Source organism: Phalacrocorax aristotelis, chromosome 8 (assembly GCF_949628215.1).
Source record: "Phalacrocorax aristotelis chromosome 8, bGulAri2.1, whole genome shotgun sequence".
NCBI classification, from domain to species: domain Eukaryota; kingdom Metazoa; phylum Chordata; class Aves; order Suliformes; family Phalacrocoracidae; genus Phalacrocorax; species Phalacrocorax aristotelis.
Genome location: NC_134283.1, coordinates 21,268,722 through 21,289,376, shown reverse-complemented (window position 1 = coordinate 21,289,376; position 20,655 = coordinate 21,268,722). Strand labels below are relative to the sequence as shown.

General features: G+C 45.2%; 2 protein-coding genes across 9 annotated transcripts in view; one reads left to right on the top strand and one right to left on the bottom strand.

The window, feature by feature from the left end:
* The window catches only part of PHAF1 (phagophore assembly factor 1), a 53,018-nt gene extending 39,067 nt beyond the window's left edge, over positions 1 to 13,951 (top strand). For 3 of the 7 annotated variants that reach the window (XM_075101714.1, XM_075101715.1, XM_075101713.1), the window contains one exon: positions 1,936 to 7,536. In XM_075101714.1, coding sequence (XP_074957815.1) covers positions 1,936 to 1,987 — 52 coding nt within the window. In that variant the 3' untranslated portion in view covers positions 1,988 to 7,536. Of the gene's footprint in view, positions 1 to 71; positions 1,896 to 1,935; positions 7,537 to 12,579; positions 12,691 to 13,582 lie in introns of those variants that run through there. The other 4 variants (XM_075101716.1, XM_075101723.1, XR_012662061.1 and 1 more) reach the window with 3 other exon arrangements.
* On the bottom strand, positions 5,763 to 18,019 carry B3GNT9 (UDP-GlcNAc:betaGal beta-1,3-N-acetylglucosaminyltransferase 9). 2 transcript variants are annotated; one of them, XM_075101731.1, is made up of 3 exons: positions 17,648 to 18,017; positions 10,002 to 10,044; positions 5,763 to 9,175 (listed from the first exon to the last, which is right to left on the bottom strand). In XM_075101731.1, the coding sequence occupies exon 3, from the start codon at positions 9,109 to 9,111 to the stop codon at positions 7,864 to 7,866; it is 1,248 nt and encodes a 415-aa protein (XP_074957832.1). In that variant the 5' UTR covers positions 9,112 to 9,175; positions 10,002 to 10,044; positions 17,648 to 18,017; the 3' UTR covers positions 5,763 to 7,863. The 2 variants fall into 2 exon arrangements, with proteins under 2 accessions (XP_074957832.1, XP_074957834.1); XM_075101733.1 differs by lacking the exon at positions 10,002 to 10,044 and having other exon boundaries at positions 17,648 to 18,019.
* Positions 18,020 to 20,655: the final 2,636 nt, after the last annotated feature.

Sequence of the window (20,655 nt, the reverse complement as noted above, 5' to 3'; positions counted from 1 at the left end):
TTAGTCCTTTTTATTTTACTGTCTTTCAGATGTTATGTTTGAAGTACCTGACTATTGTTCCTCCTTTACAGCCAATACAGTACGTTCCCTGAAGAAGCAGTAAAGGAAGTAGCATAACTTGCAGTCTGTTTCCTAGCAGATACATGAAAGCATATTATAAATTTTTGCCCAAAGTGGAAAAGGAAAGTCTTTAAAGTACGGTAAATAACACCGTGGCTTCTGTATTGTGTTCAAAAATGCAGTTGTTACACTCATCTCAGCCTTTGGGTATCATTAAAATTGATCAAGCTTTAAAGAGTTTGACTATTGCACAACAGAATGGAAGAAACGGCTGCAGTAAAAGGAGCAAACATGAATTCTCATACTTCTTTCTTGTTCCCTAAGATGCTTCAACAGAAAAGCATTGAAAATACGCTTACCCTGAAGTAGCTTAGACATTAATGCAGGGCATAAGAAATGGGACTCCTTTTTCCATTCACATTTCTCCTGCACTGGCTGCATAATCCAGGGTAAAGCACTTAGCTCTCCCTCCTCCAGCGTCCTTCAGGTTTTGGGATATAAAATGACCTTGCATAGTACTTGGCTCAGTGTGCTCTTGGAGAATTTTATGATCTCTGAGTTGAGATGGTGCGCATGCTTAAGCTTGTTGCTAAAATATGACAGCAATCCTGCTAGTTTTCATTAATCCTTTTCTAATAAAGGCTCCAGATTAGCTGTAGGTGGAGATAAGTTCTTGATGGGATGATTTGAGTAATGGCTACACAGATGGTACCAGTATCCTGCTCTCAAGCTCATTCAGTTGAAGTTCTTCAGAAGTGTGAGGTCGGGACTGCTGCTACATAGCATGCACCTCAAGACTTAGGATAGGATGGCAGCAGCTAACCAAAGGTATTCACAACTTCAGTGACTCCCATCTTTACTTGTAATATGCTGGTGAGTCAAAGCGATTAAAACAGTGTAGTTAATGAAATGTGCTCTCTGAACAGCCCAGATGCTTCTGTAGGTCAGTCCCTTTATCTGGAAAAGTTCCTCTGTAACAGACAAAAAGTAAAGACAGCTTTGCGTCTTGGCCACTGCTGCTGGGCCTAGGGCAAAGCATTTGACTTTTGAGTGAGGCAGAACTGAAGAAGGGCATGGGGAGATGATGTGGAGCAGCTCTTTTGGGTTTACTTGCCCTTCCTTTGTGATCACAGCTGTTCACAGCTTGCTTCTCTGAGATGTTTTGATTTGTTTGCTGCTATTTGGACTAAGCCAAGCCAAGCCGTTCTTGTGCTGATGCACTAGGGGAGCTGGTGTGGAGCCTTAAGGATATGCTGGTATGAAAAGGTTAGGACTGGGTGGGGCAGGGGCTGACAGCAGTTTTGAATCACCAGAAGGAAGGAAAGAATAGAGGAGCTCTGGGGGAGAAGGTGAAGGGTGGCAGCGTGGCAGGAAGGTGGGGCTGGGACGGTGCTGTTTATTTGAACTAAAAGCTGTTCCTTGCAGAAGGGTGCTCAGGGTGCAGCAGTGTGCCAGCTCGAGCTCTGCAGGGTCAGCTGGGGTGGGGTGTGTCACCTTCCCCTCCAAAAGGAACCAAGAGATTTGGGCTGTGTCAGATCCCATCTCAGCAGGTGCCCTTGTAATAATTATGTATAGTTTGGTACAGATCCTGCATGTTGGCACCATGTGTTGGTCCGTCATTTTGGTTTCATATGATAAAACTGTTTGATATAATGTTAAGTACAGTTGCATTTTTCATAAAACACATTGTGCATATGATCCCATTTTGAAGTGTGCCTTTTTCCTTTGTATAAAATTAAGAGTCTCTATGTGTGTCTGCTTAACCTGAATATTGCAGTGTACTTCATAGTATTTCGTTTGTTTACACTTAATAAAACTGATGATTGTGCCCTTCTTTTTGGAGGTGAAGCTGACATTTATTCCTGTGTTCTTTAGGCCTGCAAGTATTCCCTGGACTCCTGTGAGTATTACAGGCAGTACCCTATAGATCAGTGCTGCTGTGTAATACTCGAACCCTCTGTTCCCCAAAATGCAGTTCCTGTCAAGAAAACCCAATTTCCTGTTGCCAGGAACCATCACGCTTCTAATTCTGAGCAGACTTTTTTTTTTTCCTGCAATAGTAATCGTGGTGTGTGAGAACTGAATCATGCGCTCATGATGGTTCATATTCCAGAACTCCCATCGAACCTGTTCGAAACAATCTTTTCTGTGGCTCAGCATTACAGCAAGATGGTGATTCGTCGTTACCAGGGGCTGGCTGGAGGTTAGACTCCAGCTGGCGTTTTCCAAAGGCAAACCCGAGAGTGTTGGTGCCCACTTCACATTGACTTCCTACATGTTGTTGGAGCCTGTTGGTCACTTAGCAACTCTGCTAAGCCGAACTTCTCTTGGGCTTTGTTTGGCTCCAAATGTATATGAGAGTAAATCTGCATGTGTGTGAAACTGTGTGGCTGTTACACAGAAGAAAAATGTTATGTCCAAGCTGTAGCTATTTGCTTGCTTCAGAGTATTTGGATAAAGACCAAGATGTCTGATACAGCAGAATTTCGTATGGGCTGCTTGTGTTCTTTGAGTTCAGAATAATTTTTGGTGTCACGATGCAAAAAAAGGCTATTCTGTGCTAGCTCTGCAGATACAATTGTTCTGTGTCAACTTTTGCCCCATAAACGCCTTTTACCTCCTTTATCTTGATTACAGCAACATAAAGGCACCCTCGTCTCTGGCTGATCCTGTCAGACACGGCCTGACACGGCACGTGTAGCCAAATAAATACATCACTGTGTGTGTTTGAGGAGTTAATAGAATACAAATTAGTTCTGGTTGGTTCTTTTCATGTAAGGTATGGTCCAGGATGTTTTGGAGTTAAGGTAAGGTTGAGGCAAAATAAAGGGAAAGTAAAAATGGAGCTTACTGAAGAGGTAACTCTTGAGCATTAAAATAGGATCGGGAGTTACTGAAGGATGGGGCTTTGTTCGAGGCCAGGGTATAACTGCACCTATGAAGGGATTTGTTTTTGTGGGGGGGTGGGGGGGGTGGGGGGTGTATGTGTTACCTGGAGGGCTCAGGTTGAACTTAAATACCGTATTCTCTACCTATGTGAATTTTAGCTGTAACTAATAAAGTTGCTGTTTAAATGTTTTATCTGCCAAGCCTTACATCCAAGGCTTTTGTTTTGTTTGTGGGGATGTGTATTTTTCCAGCAAGCGAAGTAATTCCTTTTCATGATGTAGGAAGAGTGACCGCTTGAAACAGCAGGAAAGGTAAAGTGGAATTTGCATAATAGGTCATTTAATGTGGTGTAAGATACTGTTGTAACAGTAACTTTTGTTCTGGACTAGACTGTAATGCTTTAAAGTAACCTGTTCTCTTTCATACCCTAATTAATTCCCCTTTAAATGTTACTAGTCTGGTCCTTTTAAAGTACTGCATATTGCAATTTTGGAAGCTGGTTTTAAGTGCCTTAATGTTTCACACCTACGCCACGTATTCCACTTAGTGCATAAGTTTCATTCCAGTATTAATATCCTTCAAAGGGACATTTAGTTCAAATACCAATGACAATTCCCCCTCCCCCCGCATGACTGTGCAGTCTAATCAACTAAGCAATCAAACTAGCCTGAATCACTGTATTCCTTTTTCACATCTGCTGCTGTCTCTTAGAAAAACTGAAGCCCTGAAACCCTGAGTGTACCCTGTTCCTCGCTGGGTAGCTCTGTTGCATCCACAGGGATGGAAGCTGCTACGATTCCTTCACCCTTTTTTCCTACTTCTATGGCCATAGACAGAGTTTGTCTTAATGTCACGCCTTTATTCACTCCCCAGCTCAGTCAGCCCTCCTGGGGAGAAGGCAGTCACCATGGACCTGTGTTATTTTGGTTTTTTGCCTGGTTTCAGCATTAGGCTTGTCAATGGACTGGCTGGGAAAGGGAGGGAGAGGGAGATGATCAGTGAGCTGGGTTTGGATGAATTGGAGAGAGCGTCGGGCTGGTCAGGACTGGTGGGGGAGCTGTTTGATATTCTTGGAGGGACTCAGATGCACTTGTCCATTGGGGTTTAGTTTCCTCTCTCATTTCTCAGTATGGTTTTCTTACCATAAGCTTAGAAAATAAAGAAAAGTTGGATTTAAAAGTTTTACTGGTTTTGACAAACATCAGTAGAGTTAATAGCATTGTTAGGGAAATGTGGTGGGCTGATTTTCAGGGCTGCCAAGACCTGTGACTCCAGCTGCAAGGTACAACTCAGGGGCTCAGCAGCTCTTCAAACTGGGCTTTGGGGTAGACCTGCCCCCATCTTATGGTCTTTCAGCACTCTCCGGGGAACATTCTCAGTGCTCATATTTAGTGAGGATTCTCTGAGCTGTTTGATGATTTTGTACCTTTGATTTTGCAGTGGGGGTTTGCTTCCAAGAACCTGCTGTAGAAACATGAATATTTCAACTGCAGACAGGAAGCACAATATTTCAATACTCAAGTGCTTCAGAGCCTTCTTTGGCTTTCTTTTTTTATGATGTCTAAGTCAGCAGTGGCCTGACTGAATGATGGATCTTGGCATTTGCTACCAGTTTATGTCTTCAGAGATGCATTCGGAGGTGCTGAATGTGAGGTTCAAGCCAGCTCTACTCATTATAGTGACCAAATCTGGATACTTATGTGCAGTAGGAACAAAGTTTGTCTGTATGTGGGTCCCTGTGATTCAATAAACCTACTGTACTGCATTAGCTTCAGATACTTATGTCTGACTCGAGGAAGCCTGCTTGTTTTCCTTGCTACAGGTGGAACCTGCTTAGGATGTATTTATGTTTTCTTTTCCCATCATGGGTTAGTCATGAAAAAATTGCCAAAACAAGGCTGTGTAGCAAAACCCTGACTGGTGCACTGAATGAGCCAGTTAATAAAAGCTGCTCAGAATGTCATTCTGCAATGGATGGTTTTGGTTTTCTGAGATGCATCAGAAAGGTCAGTAGAGGGTCCTTCCTGCCAGTTCTCATACACACCTAGGCTTTTAGGGTTTTCTGAAAAGACCACCATCTTTTAGGAAACAATCTCCAGCTTTGGTCAAGTCAAAGACTTTTTGCCTAGTATAGCAGTAAGTAGAATTCAGTAAACTGCAGGGTGTGCAGTGCCGCCCTCTAGCATTTCCCCAGTGCGTTATGCTCATGTGTGGCATCTGAACTTCCAGCTCAACTGCAGAAGCAAATGGAAACTTCTAAAACCAGGTCAAACAGGCCACACAGCAGAGGCTGGAGAACAAAAGCAGATGTATCTTTTGTTAATAGATACTAGGTTTAGTATTCATTGGGTAAAAGAAATGAGCTATTTCATAGATTAAGGCAACAGAGTAAACAGTTTGCTCCAGTTCTCTTTCTGCCAGCTGTTAGAGTATGTGCTGGTAGAGGTGGGTGTCAAACAACGACTTTGATCTGGGACAAAATGCACTCATTAATGCTGTATTGTGGGTAGATTGCGGATGTGAAGACATTATAGGGGGAGGAGCCAAGCTTTGTGCATCTCCAAGCTTAAAAGGAAGACTTTAATAAGGACTGCTGAACCTGACTAGCTGCCTTGTAGGAAATCACAAGGTAAGCCATGTTTATTTTTCTGTCATTACCATTAATTTAAGTCCAGCATAAGGAAAGATCTACCAAGTTATCCAAAATAATGAATAATGTATTTTTCCTGTTGCTGTCTTCAGGAAAAATACGTGTAGTGTTAGTCTTACATGTGTGCAGAGGTACTTGAGAGACTCACTCTGACCTCCAGAGGCATGTCTGCATGCTGTCTTTTAATTATGCTAGAAATAATTTCCCAAATGGTAAGCTAATCACAGGTAATAGGTTTCTGTACATGCGCATAAATACATAAGTATCACACATGCTAGCAGACAGGGGTGTGACAGGCTTTCTCCCACCAGCAAGGCTCTGGTTTATTTCCACACCCTACAGAGCTCCTTGTAAAGCTCACATACGCATTTTGTATTTCAGGATTACATCCTGAAAATATCCCACATCAACATGTGGTCTTTTGATTTCTATATAGCTGATCTTTCCTTGGAAATATATTAGTGTAAGTCTTAAACTCTGACAGTGAAGATGACATATAAGACTGTTGTTGATAATCTACCATTAGATATTACCAGCTTGATTTCCTCCATGTTGTGCATAGTTGATACAAGTACTGAGCCTGGACTATTGCAGAGTGGGAGGAAGGTTATACCCAGATATGAAATGCAGCTGCACTGCAGGCTCTGTTCAAGGGAAAGCAACTTCATGGACACTTATGACCGACTGTAGCTTCCTTTGAGGCTGTGTGAATGTGCCCTTCTGAAGAGGGATGGCATTGGGGGTTCTCTAATTGGCAGGAGTTTTGTTGAGGGGTGGGGGGGGAATGCAAAAGGATTAACAAACACAGCATCAGAGGTGAATTCAGGCTCTTTGCCCTGTGAATTTCATAGCTTTTTAACCTTGATTTAGAGGAATTTACTGCTTCTTGGATGTCCAAGAAAAGGGTGTTCTTTTAAGGTAATCTGCTGCTAGAAAAAACGAAATGCTTCAAAGCATTGACTATTCTTTGAAAAGCTAGGCAATCCAGTGTTTTTGTCCAATGCTTAAAACACTTATGAAGTTACAGACTGACTGAAACTTGGAAAGCCCAACAGAAGGATTGCTGTGGGGTTTTGCTTTCTTGCAATAAATTTAGAAAGGCTTTTATTCTGAAGCCCTCTTGTCTGAACACTACCTTCTCCCTTCACATGACACCAGCAGCAATGTGAAGTGTCTTGGCTGCTCTTTGCAGCTGACTCTATGCCAGGCAAGAGCACCGAGGTCTATAGAAACCAGCCCAGTCCATTGCCAAGTTCTCCTTTGGTTTGAAGAAGCTCCCAAATGTGATGCAAGCAGCAGCTCTGTGTGGTTTTATCCCCACAAGCGAAGTCCAAAGAATCTCTCCAGATGCAAACCTTCTGAATATCTGGATTAGATTGTGAGGGTGATCAGATACTGTTGGATGACTCTGAGTTTTCTCTTAGTGCGAGTCAGCATAGTGTAGAGAGCCTGAGCTTGTGGAAGTGACAAAAACTGGTCCCCTGAGTCCTGAGCGTGTCAGTGGAGCAGATATTGTTGCTACAAATAATGAAAAATCAAGACTCAGAGGGATCAACTCAAAGTTCTTGTCCTTTCTTTAAAGAACCTTTGAAAGTCTGCCCCTTCCTGTTTACCTACTTATCTGTCCTTTGCTCAACCAGCCACACCAGCCTCGGCCTCCAGTTTGTTTGCTTGATAGTCCACCCTATTTGCAAGGTACAGGACACCGTTTCAATAGCTGTTACTTGTTCTGTCTCTTCTTATGAGGCCTACGGAAGGCCAACCAGGCAGCGGTGATTTGAGTGCACACTAAGGTGACTTGATTTCCTTTACTCTAGTTACTGTGTAGTTTGGTCATTTCTCAATTAATCTGAGTCAAGAAAACAAGTTGACAACAACCCCTGTGCTCCTTGGCATCATCTCTTACACTCTATCTTCTTTCATTTCTCACATTTCTAACAATGCTGAAAAATCTCCAAGGACTGCATTGTGCAATGTGCTTTTACACATTGGCCCACTAAGCACTACTATAATTCTGATAAATAATAATAAATTAAAGATACTGTTATGATTATTTGGACTCACTAATGGAGAATGGACTTACATGGTATATGCGTGCAGATGTGGAGTTTTGGCCAATTCCTGCAATAGTTTATGTTCTCTTAACATTTTAAATAAGATGTGCTAAAATATGCTATTTCTGAAGTTGGTTCATTTGCTTGCAACAGTTCCACGTTCCCTTTCTCAGCTGGTTTGCTCTGTGTTTCTGCTGCAGTCTGCCTGCGTTATCTGAGGGGTGGTGCCTGTGTTGTTATTTGAGCTTTCCTTTTCCATTGGAATGGCTTCTTCACTTGCTTCTTCTGAGTACAGGAAAGACGTGGGCTGTGGAGCAGGTTCCACATTAGCCAGATCTCAGCAACTTTCAGACTGTGGACTACCATGAGATCTTTGTAAAAACAGGGGTCAAATGTCTGTAGGTGTGGGGCAGCAGAAGGCTTGATGATGCCAAAGGTCTTGAATCCTTCATGCAAAATGGGTTTGAGGTTGATTCTCTGCAAGCACATGCCCAAAAACACATCATCGATGGGGAAGAGTTCTACCTCTCTGCAAGCCCTAGAGAGCTTCCTCATGGTGTGGCTGGACAACAAAAACCCTCCTCCTCCTGCGTAGGCTGGATAGATGCTTAGCCCATACATGGTCTCTGGGATATAGTATTTGCTCTTTCGGACCCGGATAGGGCGGGCATTGTAGATGATGTCCCCAACAAAGAGGTCCTCAGTGGGGTCATGTCTCTCAAGGAAGTCAACAATGTTCTCGACGTTGACAAAAACATCAGCATCACCTTTAAAAATAAACTTCGCGTCGTGGCAGAATTCAGCAGCCCAGTTCAGGAAGTGGATCTCCTTCAGAGTCAGATTGAAGAAGGTGTCCATGAAGTCCCAGAGTAAAATGTCCCTGTAAGCCTGACTCTCCTGGTGGATCAGGGTCTCCCATGTTGCCAGCACTGTCCTATTCTTTGGTGTTCCCAGGAGGAACACTCGCTGGATCTGCTCCCCATTCACCAAACCCTCCCTGCCCCAAGTTTTCCGGACAATCTCACGCCTGTCAAAGTCTTCAACTACCGATTTGACAGCAATGAGCAGAAAGGGACCTCCAGGTGTTTTCCTGCATTTCTTGGGCTGGTTAATGAGGAGATTGAAGTTCCTGTTATCCTTGTTTAGGAGATAGTGCTTGAAGTTGAAGGCAGAATCAGTCAACAGGGGTGGAGTTGTAGTTTGGACCCTGTTGTTGGCCACTTCTGTTCGTCTAATGATAGGAGTTACTTGGGGTCTGGGTACCGTTGCCTCTGCTGGCATTGGTCTCCAAGGTGCTCTGGGGTTGGAAAATATTTTTGGTGTTACTGAAGGCTTCTTCTGTGTCAGCTCCTTGTTTCCTACTGGAACTAAATATTCCAGCTGGGAGTAGAGTAAAGAGCAAAGCGCTACAAGCAGGACAAGGGTACAGATGGCATCCCCTTTGAGACGAACTCTCATTGTCTCCGTGGTGTTTCTGGGACTGTTAAAAGCTGTGTTTGAGCCACCTGGCACCAATGTCCATCTGTAAATAAACGTACGGTGTGTCAGCAACAAGGATTCAGCAGCTTTGAAGCACGTAGGCAAAACTAACTGAAACACCATTTTAAAAAAAACTAGCAGTAAAGTGCATTTTAGCATGTCTCAGTGTTTTGTATGAGTAAGGAACTTGCCAAAAGGCACGCAGGTTCCAACTTAACACTGATCCTAGTGCTCTGGCTCTGTGACTTGGTTAGTTAAGTCACCAAGCCATCATCCTGAAAATCACTCCCTAAGCGCAATGTGAAATCAGTCCTTCCTCCCACATCCCTCTTTGCCAAACACATCTTGCCGCTTTTGGAAAAACAAGGTGGAAAACTATGAACAATGCCATTCTTCCATAAATCATTAGATATTCTTCCCCCCCCTCCAACCCCCAGCTTGGTAGCTGTTTCTTGCTGCTTTTACCCTTTTTGAGTCAGAATGGGGACACACGGGCCTGGCTGTTGAAGGGTACGCTTTGCAGCAGCAGCGTGTCACTGCCATTTCCCCGCACGCAGAGCCAGCTCCTGTAAACCAACTATGTTTTGTGCCTTTGAAATGACTACATTAGGCACACTATGGAATGCACATAGGGTCTTTTTGCTGCCAGTAATTATAAAATATTAAACCATTATAACTAACTTCCATTAATAAGGTTAGGAGGGGCACGGGTGTTTTGCCTCTGCCAAATCACCCGAAACAGTAAGCAAGAGGTGGGCAAATAAATCCCAATACGCAGAAGAAAGGCAGAGCCTGGTGTTAGGAACATTTTACTCATATGTCAGAAATGAAGCTGCCTTTTGAAATACTAGATTTGATTCCTCACTTACACTTTTCCCAGAGATCTTCTGTCTCATTTGATCAATTCTTCAACTGCAAACAAACAAAAAAAAAGAGTAGTAAGAAGGCAGAAAGTAGCATGTAACCATAGTTCAGGGAAAGAGTTCGTCACGTGTCTGTAGCTGCAGCAGGGGCAGGTCCTCTCGTCACCACCATACACACAGCCACACTGTTCCCCATAGTAGCTAACAACAGAGTTGAGCAGAGAGGATCTGACAGTCGCTCCAGGCTCCTGGAGAAGGCAGGCAACAATCGTAATCCCTACAGTTGTTGGCAGGGAGCATGTTCCTAAAAGTTTAGCTCTACCCAAAAATCCTCCCACAGTACACATAAGTATTCTTACATAACCCACTGATAATGTCTTACACCTGTATGCAACTTACAGCTCTATCTGGCCTGTGCTGTATTAGTAGAAGCTACCTTCGAAGGTATGATGGTTGCCTGTCTTGAATTAGCTGAGATCATCTTACCCAAAAATTTCTTGATCAAAAGCTGCCTGGTTGAATGTCAGTCTGTCTTCACTTAAGGAACACTCCTCATTGAGGACTGAAAATGGTGGAGGAGCCAGTGCTTGCGGCTTCCTACGCAATTTATTTCTGCAGTACCCTCTTTTCAGCACTGTTAGCCACAGGGTGCACAGATGCTCTGCCTCCAGTCGAGCCCTGTAGCTGCTTTACTGACTCACATCTAATGGGCAGCTGTGTGTTTGGTAAGGATATTGTTATGCAACGTGATTATGACTTAAAACAGGCCCCTTCAGTGGTATCTGTTTTCAGCAAATCCTTTTCCACTGTTATGGATAGTATCACGCATAGTTGTTCATTAACCATCGACTTTGTATCAGCCACAATGTTATCTTTTCAAAGTTCCAAATTAGACTGATGAGCCTGTAGTTATGAAGTGTTAGAAGAGTGGCACAACATTACTTCCAGACCCTGTGGGATCTAGGTGATATTTCAAGACCAATGAAAAAGCAAAATTAATAAGCCAGTTGATTTTTTGGACATCCTCTTTAAAATTCTTAGATGCACATTACTTGGACCTCATAATTTTAAAATCGTTTGCTTTTCCATTACAGGTTAATTGCGTCTCCAAGTTACTGTTGAAATGGAGAGTATTTCATCATCATGTGGTATCAGCTGTCTTTTTCCCAAAGCAGTTCCAAAATATTTACTGACCTCATCTGCTTTGTCTCCAGTATTACTGAAAATCTTTGTTTTAGTGAATATCTTATCTGTGCCTGGGTAAGGCTCTTTGTGTTCTCAGTGGATTCAAAGTCATTCCTCCCTGTCCTGATGACCACGGTTTTTTCCTCAGGCCGCCTTTCTCAAGGTTTTCTGGCCTCTAATAGAGGTTGTTGGGGCTTTCTCCATTTGTTGGCTTTTTTTTACTGTATCTTTCACTTCTCCCCTAGGCTACGCAGATGTTTTAACTGGCATAGCTTTGATATTGATACCAGGATAGTAGAATATTCTCTGATTTCTCATAAATTGTTATTAAAATGCTTACGATCATCAGAAGCTGTTTTCTGTTTATGCTTTTTTCTGCCACATGACTTGGCTCATAACTATTTTCAGCCTTGTGAAACAGTCTCTTCTAGCACATATAAGATGTTAGTTTGTCATGTGCAAATTACCCTTGGCAAGTCCTCATTGCGGTGCTCTGCAGTTTTGTGCTAAATCATCTTTTATCTGTCGAGATGTGGCTCCCAGCAGGCTTTCCCTCACAATGCCTTCAATAATTTTGAAGGCAAGTTCTGGGGATATGAAAAGATGGTCCCGCTGCACCCAGGATGTGCTACTGAACTGGATCCATTAAGGAGAGAGAGTCTGTCCCTCTTCCGCCCATCACAAGCAAGAATTTTTTCTCGGTGCTATTGAGATACCTTAAATAGGAACCCTGTCTCAAAAACCTCATAAGAAATAAAACTGAGGCATTTTGCTCCTTTTGTTGCATTTGGTATAAGCTTTATTGAGGTGCTATGCAGCTCTGTGCATGTGGCCTCCAGAGGAAGCAGGAGATGCTGAGTCCCTGGTGGGATGGGGCCCGACATAATTGGGATGTCCACTCAAGCTCTTCATAAAGTGTCATCTCTTTCCCCGCTGTCATAGCATTTTTTTTTCCTTTTCTATGCAAAAATATGATCTTATTTCAGCTGCCAGGTTCCAGATGGTAATTAAGGAGCTGGATGAAAGTCCTGGCTCTTTCCTGTGTTTAATTTTATCAGTGAGGATTTGGAATAAAATGTGTGTGTCATGAAACTCATAATTTCCATGACTTACAGATTTATCCTGCCAGCATCACAGAATCTGGCCAGAAGCACCCTTGGAAAAAGCCAAGAAAAACCAGGAACTGATACAAGCCTGGGCTGATAGCCCAGATTTTCTTCTGTGTTTTCATTTATTGAAAGAAAAGAATCCCAAATAGTGCTTTCTGTGCTGAAACAAAACAGTTCAGTGCTGAATATAGACATCTCATTTTCAAAAGAAGTTGCCAGCCCTTGAAGTGATTCCTTGATTGAATTATATGGGTTTTCTACTTTTTGTTAGATATTTTCTTCTTTTGAAGGGAATACCCTCGGTTATTACAAAGGTGTGAGCTCTAACCATGGATGTAAGTGTGGGAAAAGCTGTCCTATTCTTGAATTCAGAGGGACTGATGATTCCGGCAGACACTCTGGTATGTCCTAAAGCCAACAAGATTATTCATCCACCTCGACACCCATGGGGGGAAATTATAGGGCTATCAAAGCAAGCAGAAAATATTTGATGCCAAACAAAAGAGATGTAAGCACAGCAGAGCATTTCTGGGCACAGCATCCCGCTGTGTGTCTGCATCTGTTTCGTACACCGCTGTGAGGGATCTCCAACCAACTTGGGATACGGAGCCGGTGTTATAAAACTGCTGCATCACTCGGTGCCTCAGGGAACGAGGGCTTAGCTGCCAGGGCTGCCTCCCATGTCCTCCAAACTTAGAAAAATGGGCAGTTGTCCCTCTTTGTGTTGGCTGCCCAGGGGTGGGTACAGTAGGGATCTTGAGTCTAGCTCGAGCAGGTCTGAATGGGACAGTGCGGTTTGTCCCAGCGGTGGGACAAGCCGGGTCCTGGGGAAGACCAGGAGTGTCATCTGCTGGGCTGCGAGCACCAGGAATGTTAGAAGGCTGAGCTGGGCTGTAGGAGGAGGCTGAGAGGTCCCGTATCCACGGGGTGGAAACACGGGGAGCCCCTACATAGGGAACGTGCTGGAAAGACCAAGGGGGCCACAGCCTGCACGACCTGAGAGGCAACAAAATGCTCAAGAGCTGAAAGTGGCTGGAGCTGGGCACAGCACCCTGGTGAACATCCAGGCAGGGAATCTGACCTGCGTTGTTGCATGCTTGGGCAGAGGACCCAGTCCTCTGCCTGGTTTTCATTTATTTTAGAGGAGAATTCTGAAATATGGCCAAGGAGGGCTGCAATAAAAGCAGTTAAATGATGATTTAAAAAAAAAAAAAAAAGTAGTTGCTAGTCCTTCGTTCCCAGTTGAATGACGTGAAGCCTTGAGCTCATCCTAGAAATTTATTTCTTTTGCAGCAGCTGTCAAGTCTCCATTACTTGGCACTTCAGCTCACATGAGCCCAGCTGGGAGAAAATCTCTGGATCCTCTCCCTTAGTCAGGAAGCCTTGGTGATTCCGGCATGTTGCTTTGTGCCTTGAAGAGTGATTATTCAACCCACCCAGCCTCTGGAAAAGCAGCTGTGATAGCAAAGCAAGCTGAAAATGTGGTACACTGAGCAAGAGGGTACAAAACACAGCAATGAGCTCTGCTGCCCACCTGTCCCAGCCTGGCTCACGGGAGCATTTGTCCTCACCATGCGCAGCTGTGGGTTGTTGCCAGATCACGTTGCTGCCCCGCTGCATGAGAAGCATTTCTGGCTCCCCTCCTTGCTCCAGAAGCTCGAGCTGCCACTGATAGGTTTGGGTTGTGCAATGGAGGGGCTGCATACATTTTGTGGCCATGCAATATGTGGGGCTGTGGTTGCTGATGGAGAGGTCTTACCTGTTTCTCTGTAAAATGCGCTAAAGGAAGTGTTGGGGATCGAGCACCGATGGGTTCAATGTGTTTTTTTGGCAATCCTCAGGGGAACTTGGAAAATTCTGCGTGATGAGAGTGCTTTGAGGTAATGCTTGAGGTTTTTGGATACTCGTTTTCATTTCGTGTTGGTTGAATGCATTTCATGAGAAGAAAGTCAGGTTGTAACACCCAGTGCTGGAAGCTGAGACCCAGGCTCTGGCCTGCAGCGGGGAGGTCTGCGCACGTGTCCCTCTCCCACCTCATTTCCAGCAGTTTTTCCATCCTGATTCACTTAGTAAGAGTAAATCAAGCTCCCAGGCCCCTTTTCACCTTGTGCTGCTGTTCCTCTGCCTCCTGCTCCTGACACTGTTCATGAACCCACCAGCAACAATAACATTCCCTACGTCCATCCTGCAGCTGGGACTGTGTAAAATAGACGTGGGCAGATTAGCTTTATCCTGCCAGACCAGGATGCTGACAGCAAGAAGTCTGCACCACCTGAAGCTCTGGTGACTACATCTTCCTACTGACCCTTGCTTGGTCCCATCCTGCGAGCCCTCGAGGGTTGGGAGAGTGTTTGACTTCTGCATCCGCACCAGTTTAGTTTAAATGTATTGCTGAACACGCAGACATGAGTAGCGCGCTGTTTCATGTGGGAATTACTTGTTTTGCTCTCTTCAAGCAGCGTTGGGCTGCCGTCCTCCTCTTACCCTTGAACAGAAACCTGAAGTGAAGTGCTAAGGCAAAGGTTTTCAAATCAGCTGAGTTATCTCACTACGGGTCTCGTGCAGGCAAACCTCGTCTTTGTTTTACAACGCCTGGGTGCCTGGGCTCTTTGGGGTGTCCACAGGGAAATGTGTCATCTTCCAGCACTGGGTTTGTTCTACCCCACATATAAGAGCATGCATGAAACAACTCAGGTTTAACAGTTTGAGCTGGTTTTGGAGCATTTAAAGGGAAAAAATAGCTCCAGGAAACCCTCTTTCATTTCTATGTTTGGGTGTTGTGTAATCAGTTTTATCCCCGCATGGTTTCTTCTTTTGGTTTTTTGGTGTTTTTTTTTTTGTTTGGTTTTTTTTGTTGTTGTTGTTGTTGTTTTTTGTTTTTGTTTTGTTTTGTTTTTTTGTTTTTAGGTGTTGTGTGTCTCGTCCATGTCCCATGTCTCATCCTGTCCTCCCCCTGTCCCTTTCCAGGCAAAGTCAATAACCTCATCAAGTGGCTTTTGTGCCCGACAACTCCTCTCTGCATTACATGGTGTTTGTGAAGAGGTCTCATTTGGAGCTATAGGATTACCAAGCAACTCTGAATGATTTGATCTTCTTGACCAGAAGGCAGGGCAGGCTGAAATACTGGAGACACCCTTCAGTACATTAGTTAGTGCAAAGCCCTAGAAAAATGAAATAACCAAAACAGTTGCTAAGCTGCCTTACCAGAAAAAAGAGCTCACCTCATTCAGCTGCTTCGAAGTTTTGAAGTCTATAAATTGAGAATAAGCTGTGGGATTTAATTAGCTGAATGTCTTGAGAGCTTTCCCAGGAGTCAGGTTTGTGAGCCAGAGCCAAATGAACACTATGCAGAGGGGCAGAGGCTCGCGGTGCTCATCTGCACACTGTGGCGCTGCTCGGGCGCTGTTGGCCAGTGCCACCGCCGCGGCAGCGCTCCGGCCCTGTGCACAGTGTCACTGGCACAGTGTCACTGCTGCTGTTACTTGTGTTGCAACACCTGGAGAAAAAAGCTCTGTTGGTTGAAACACTGCACGAGCAGGTAACAAAAATGCAGGCCCCACTCCGAAGACCGTTTCCAGCTTTCCTGTTGGAGCTGCTTTTCAGGCCAGTTCAAACCATGAGATCCATGCTGTTCCAGGACAGGGTGCCTTATTTATCTCTCTGCTTGCCCCAGTCCTGAAATATGTGGTTTCATCAGCTTCCAGGCTGGCTGGTCCCACTTTATTAGAATCTCTCCTCTTGTCATTGCCAGCCTTACCTTCGCAATGCAGCTTGCAAATGGCTGCTGCAGTTGCCTCCTTTTAGCTTTCACCCCAGTCAGTGAAGCCTTTAAGTATACAAACTGAAATACAGAGAAACTGCAGGGCTGCTGTGCGAAGGCTGGAAAGAGATGCTACAATGTCTGCTGTCATGTACAGGGGTCCCAGAAAGGAACGTGCACCATCCCCAGGGGGGAGTTGAGTGGTACCGCAGCAGAAGGCAGTGGCCATTGTGCACGGGAGCCTCGATGACCCTGGGCAGCACTGGCTGCCTGCGCAACCGTTCCCATGACCTCTGGGAAAGGCTGCCTGCCTGCAATACTCCTCCCTGCTCACCCAGTGGTAAGTCACTCGTGTACACGTGGCACAGTTTGGGGACTGCAGCTCTGCTGCATTTTAAGCAGCGCAGGATGTTTTCGTGCCACCAGGGCAGTGCCTGTGCAGGACTGCGCTGCTGCCAGGCATGCCATGGCAGGCCCTAGCGAACAGGGAAAACACCAGCTCCTCCTAAGTGCAGCACCACGTCTCTAGTGAGAGCGTTCCGGTGCCTGTAAGGTAGGAGAAGATAACATGCAATTATCTTTCACAGGCCTTAGCAGCCTCAAGAGGTACTTTCCTAAATCCAGATATAATCTTGTGTTTAGGTGGTCTGATTTTCAGAATTACAGAGAGCTCAGCAGCTCAACTCACACCCTGAGTGCTCGGGGAGACAGGGTGAGGAACTTGCTCTCTCTTGCAAACATTCATTTCCCCTGGCCCCAGGAGAAAAATAAAGGCTTGCAGGCTTGTGAAGGGGTAAGAATCAGCCCCACTGAAACAACCACCTTCCTTTCCCAGCCCTCCCCAGGCTGCAGTGCTCACTGCTTCTTCAGCTCCCAGACCCACTTCTGGTCCAATAAATCATTTGCCAATGTGCCCCAAAACCCAGCAATTACAGTGCATTAGCAGGGATGTATTGTTACACCCAGACATGAAGGGGTGAGGGAGTATATGCAGACCTGCCCTGCTAATTTCAAGACGATACCAAAGGCATAAGTTTATCAGAATCTGCCCAAAAGCTGCTAAAAAATGTGATCAGTAACTGCCCATTTCACTGGGACTGAGTTTTCTTTCTCTCTTTGCAACACTAGAGAGCTTGAAAATTCCCATGTTTTGTTCATAGCATACAACACTAACAAGGAAAGATTCATGTTCTCTTACTGATGAGGAATGGCACGTAAATGTGACATGCCGCCACTGGAACACGTTCGCAGCTGGGAGGAAACCCTGTCTCAGAGCACTGGAGGCATTGTCTAAAGAAGCCCCAAACTTTCTTCTGTAAAATCAACCTAAAACATTCAAAGTTCTGTGGAAAGTAAAGAGTAAAGCAGACATAGGAGGGCTGGAGACTGTGTGTTCAGAGCCTGTAGCCGACCCTGCTGCATGTTAACCATCACAGTTCAGGTTGCTGCATGTAACAACATGGCAAGAGCAACAAGGCAAAAAGAAAAGCCGTAGGCTGGAGGAAAAGAAAAGCAGTAAGGACAGTCTCCAGTTCGCACTGCTTGCTGCATAACTCTCCCCAGCCCACCCGGATCAAACATACATAATAGATACTTACATCCCATTTGATAGCGCTGATCCTGTGTCCTCTCGGTAATGTCTCAGCAGCGGGCTGCCAAGTAGGCACATCTGGATATAGTTAGTGTTAGACATTCCTCAGCCTTTAAGTGAAACCGAGGAAATCCTTGCTGAGCAAAGCAGTGCTCTGTCTCCTGCACTCGGGACCGTTTTCATGCTGAAAGCCAGCGAAGTTTCCCCGTGCTTGTGTGCCTACCGGGGAGGGGCGCATGTACCAACAGGGTCTGAGATGAGACGCTGGGCTCCCTCCTTGCACACGCTTGCTTACTGTAGCGTGGTGGAAGGAGCCAACCCCACCAGGGGAAGGAGCTGGGTCCGCTTCCAAGCGCCTGACACGTGATCGGCAGGCTGGGGAGTGCAGATGGCCTCCAGCACTGCAGAGCCCCACGTCTGGCCGCTCCCCGGGCCTTTCTGCACATGGTCATCCGCACCCCACGGGGAGGGGCAGGGACAGAGGCGTCGGAGGCGTCAAGGGATTGAATGCAGAGCCAGGTTGGGGACTTCCATCAATTCTGCTGTTTTACTGGTTAAAAAGAACAACCACAAAAAAGGCCTTTTTTTTTTTTACTGCAACTATTTTCAATAGGAAGTGTGCTAATTTTTCTGTCTCCCCTTACCCATTTGGCTTTTTTAAAATCCCCTTATGATTATTTACTTTACCTCTGCAAAGGCTCAAATTAGAAATTGAGGATGGGTTCAGCTCAGAAGGAAAATCCACTTGGGAGCTGGTTTCTTTTTTTTTATAGTAGGGAAATGATGGGAGGAGGCAGGGAGACGAGCGATATGAGGGTCCCTCCCAAACACTGAACAAAAAAAAACCCGCCCATTTTTTTTCCATTGAATTTCAGTTACTTCAAAACAAAACATTTTTATTTGGAGCCAAATCTAAATTGGCATCGCTTGCGATGTGCCAGCTGACTTCGGGAATAGCATTTCCTATCGTTGTGGCTCTGTTTGTCTCTGCAATGGAAACAACAACCCTTATTCCTCTCACAGAGGCCAAGGGTCTGGAGAGTGTCTAGACCACGGCCCCTTTGGTATGCAAAGTTTTTAAATTTACAGCGAACTTATAATAAAACCAGGTTTCGAACTACCCTGTTGTTTCTACAAACATGCAACTGGTTTTTAAACATAACATAAAAATTCTTTTTCATAGGTGTCTGTGGCTTTGATGTATTTTTTATTTCAGCTCAAACCTTAAAAATAAAAAGTTGTCATATGGATGAGTTCATGATGAGCAACCTTCAGGCCCTGCGTTCGGGTGCTTCAAGCTGGGAAAGCTGTTTCCTCATGATCTGCAGTTGTCTGAAATGCAGCGGTTCCTCCCTGAATAGCGCAGCTGATCAAAAACCTTGGCCATAAATGTTACTCTGCTTCACCCTTTCCCTGTGCCAACCCAAGGTACCTTTATCCTCTTCCTCCAGAGCAGCCCCAGACTATTTTTCATCCCTCCTCAGTAAGGAGGCAGGTGACAGTCACAGAGGCAAACAGCAGACCAGTGTGCCCGCCTTAGCTCAGAGGGGCTGTCTGTGGAACGAGGGGGACTGGCCCCTGAAACCATGGGGGACTCACAGCATGTACTTTCACCATGTTCCCCCACCCAGGTTTTGGGACATTCTACCCTTTTTGCTTGCTCCCATGGGGTAAGAGTGAAAATAGAGGCTTTCATTGCTGTATGGTGCCTTTGTGGCTGCTGTGGCTTGGGGACTCATGCAGGGAGCTTGGGAGGTGGACGAGTTTTCTCTGTGGATGTTTCTACTTGGTCATTGTCTCACCTGTCCCTTGTTCCCTGGGCACCAATGCATGGCTCATTTGTTTTTTCTCATTGCCAGCAAGAGTGGCCTTGATCTGTCCCATGGAATGTCACTGTCTTACAAGATTGGGTCAGTGATTTCATTGACTGTCATCAGTGGGTCAACCCTGTTGACCCAAGGTTGGGATGTTGGCATATTGCTTTAAGTAAGCCATGTCCCAGATGTCCTTCCAACCGCTGTAGGGCACAGCCACGCTCCCTGTCACTGTATTCCTGCAGGCATCCAGCCACACAGTTGGGAATACAGCTTTGTGGTAAACAGAGAAGGGCTGATCTTGTGATTTTCAAGTGCTGTCTGAGATTTAAGTGATTCAGGGTGAACCACTGCTCTGCTCGAGTTCATGGCCAAAGGAATTTCCCTGGGTTCAGCTGTCAGGCCAGCCAGTGGCTTCCTGTACACAGCCACTGGAGAAGATTTAATATCTAAGGTCGCTGGCTCCCCAGCTACGGGACATGCAGCATTGAGAGAAAGCTCACTATTAGTGAGGCACTTTGGGATGACAGTGATGCTGTGGCCTTGGAGGGGTCCTGGATGTACTACAGCATTCAGAGAAACACAGAGAGCTCTGCCAGGTACCACCTTTGGGATAAACCTCCCCTTCTGGCCATGTTTACTAAAAAAGGCTCATCAAAGCAGTAACTGGAAATTGAAAAATTGTGGTGGCTTAGCTTGGTTTTGTCTTGAAATTAGAGCCATTAACTTGCAGGTGGAGTACCAGCGTTGGTGTGTCAGTAGAAATGTGTGACTTTAGGCAGGTCCCTATTGTGCATCCAGACACTTCGGCTGGATGGTCCTCTGAGAGCTGGTGATAGCCAATGTGGCCAGAACTTCTGTGAACGCCTTTCTTACTACTGTGTTAAGTGCTTAAGAAAAGTCTCTGAGGCGCTTTTCGTCAAAAGTATATATTTATTTATAAAAAGAACTTGGCAGGGGGTGGGGGACTAGACCAAAGTGCTTTTTTCTATGAAAGACAATTCCTTGGACATTGAATGTCCTAGCCCTGAGTACACATGGCATTGCAGTCCATAGCTGTAGATGGCTGATTGAGATCCGATGCTGAGTATCACGGAAATTTGCAATTAGAAGGTCAGCAAGGGATTTTTCCACTGATGACTAAGGGACTTACCCACACATCTCCTACAGCTTTCAGTTAGAGATGTATGCCCAAATTCCT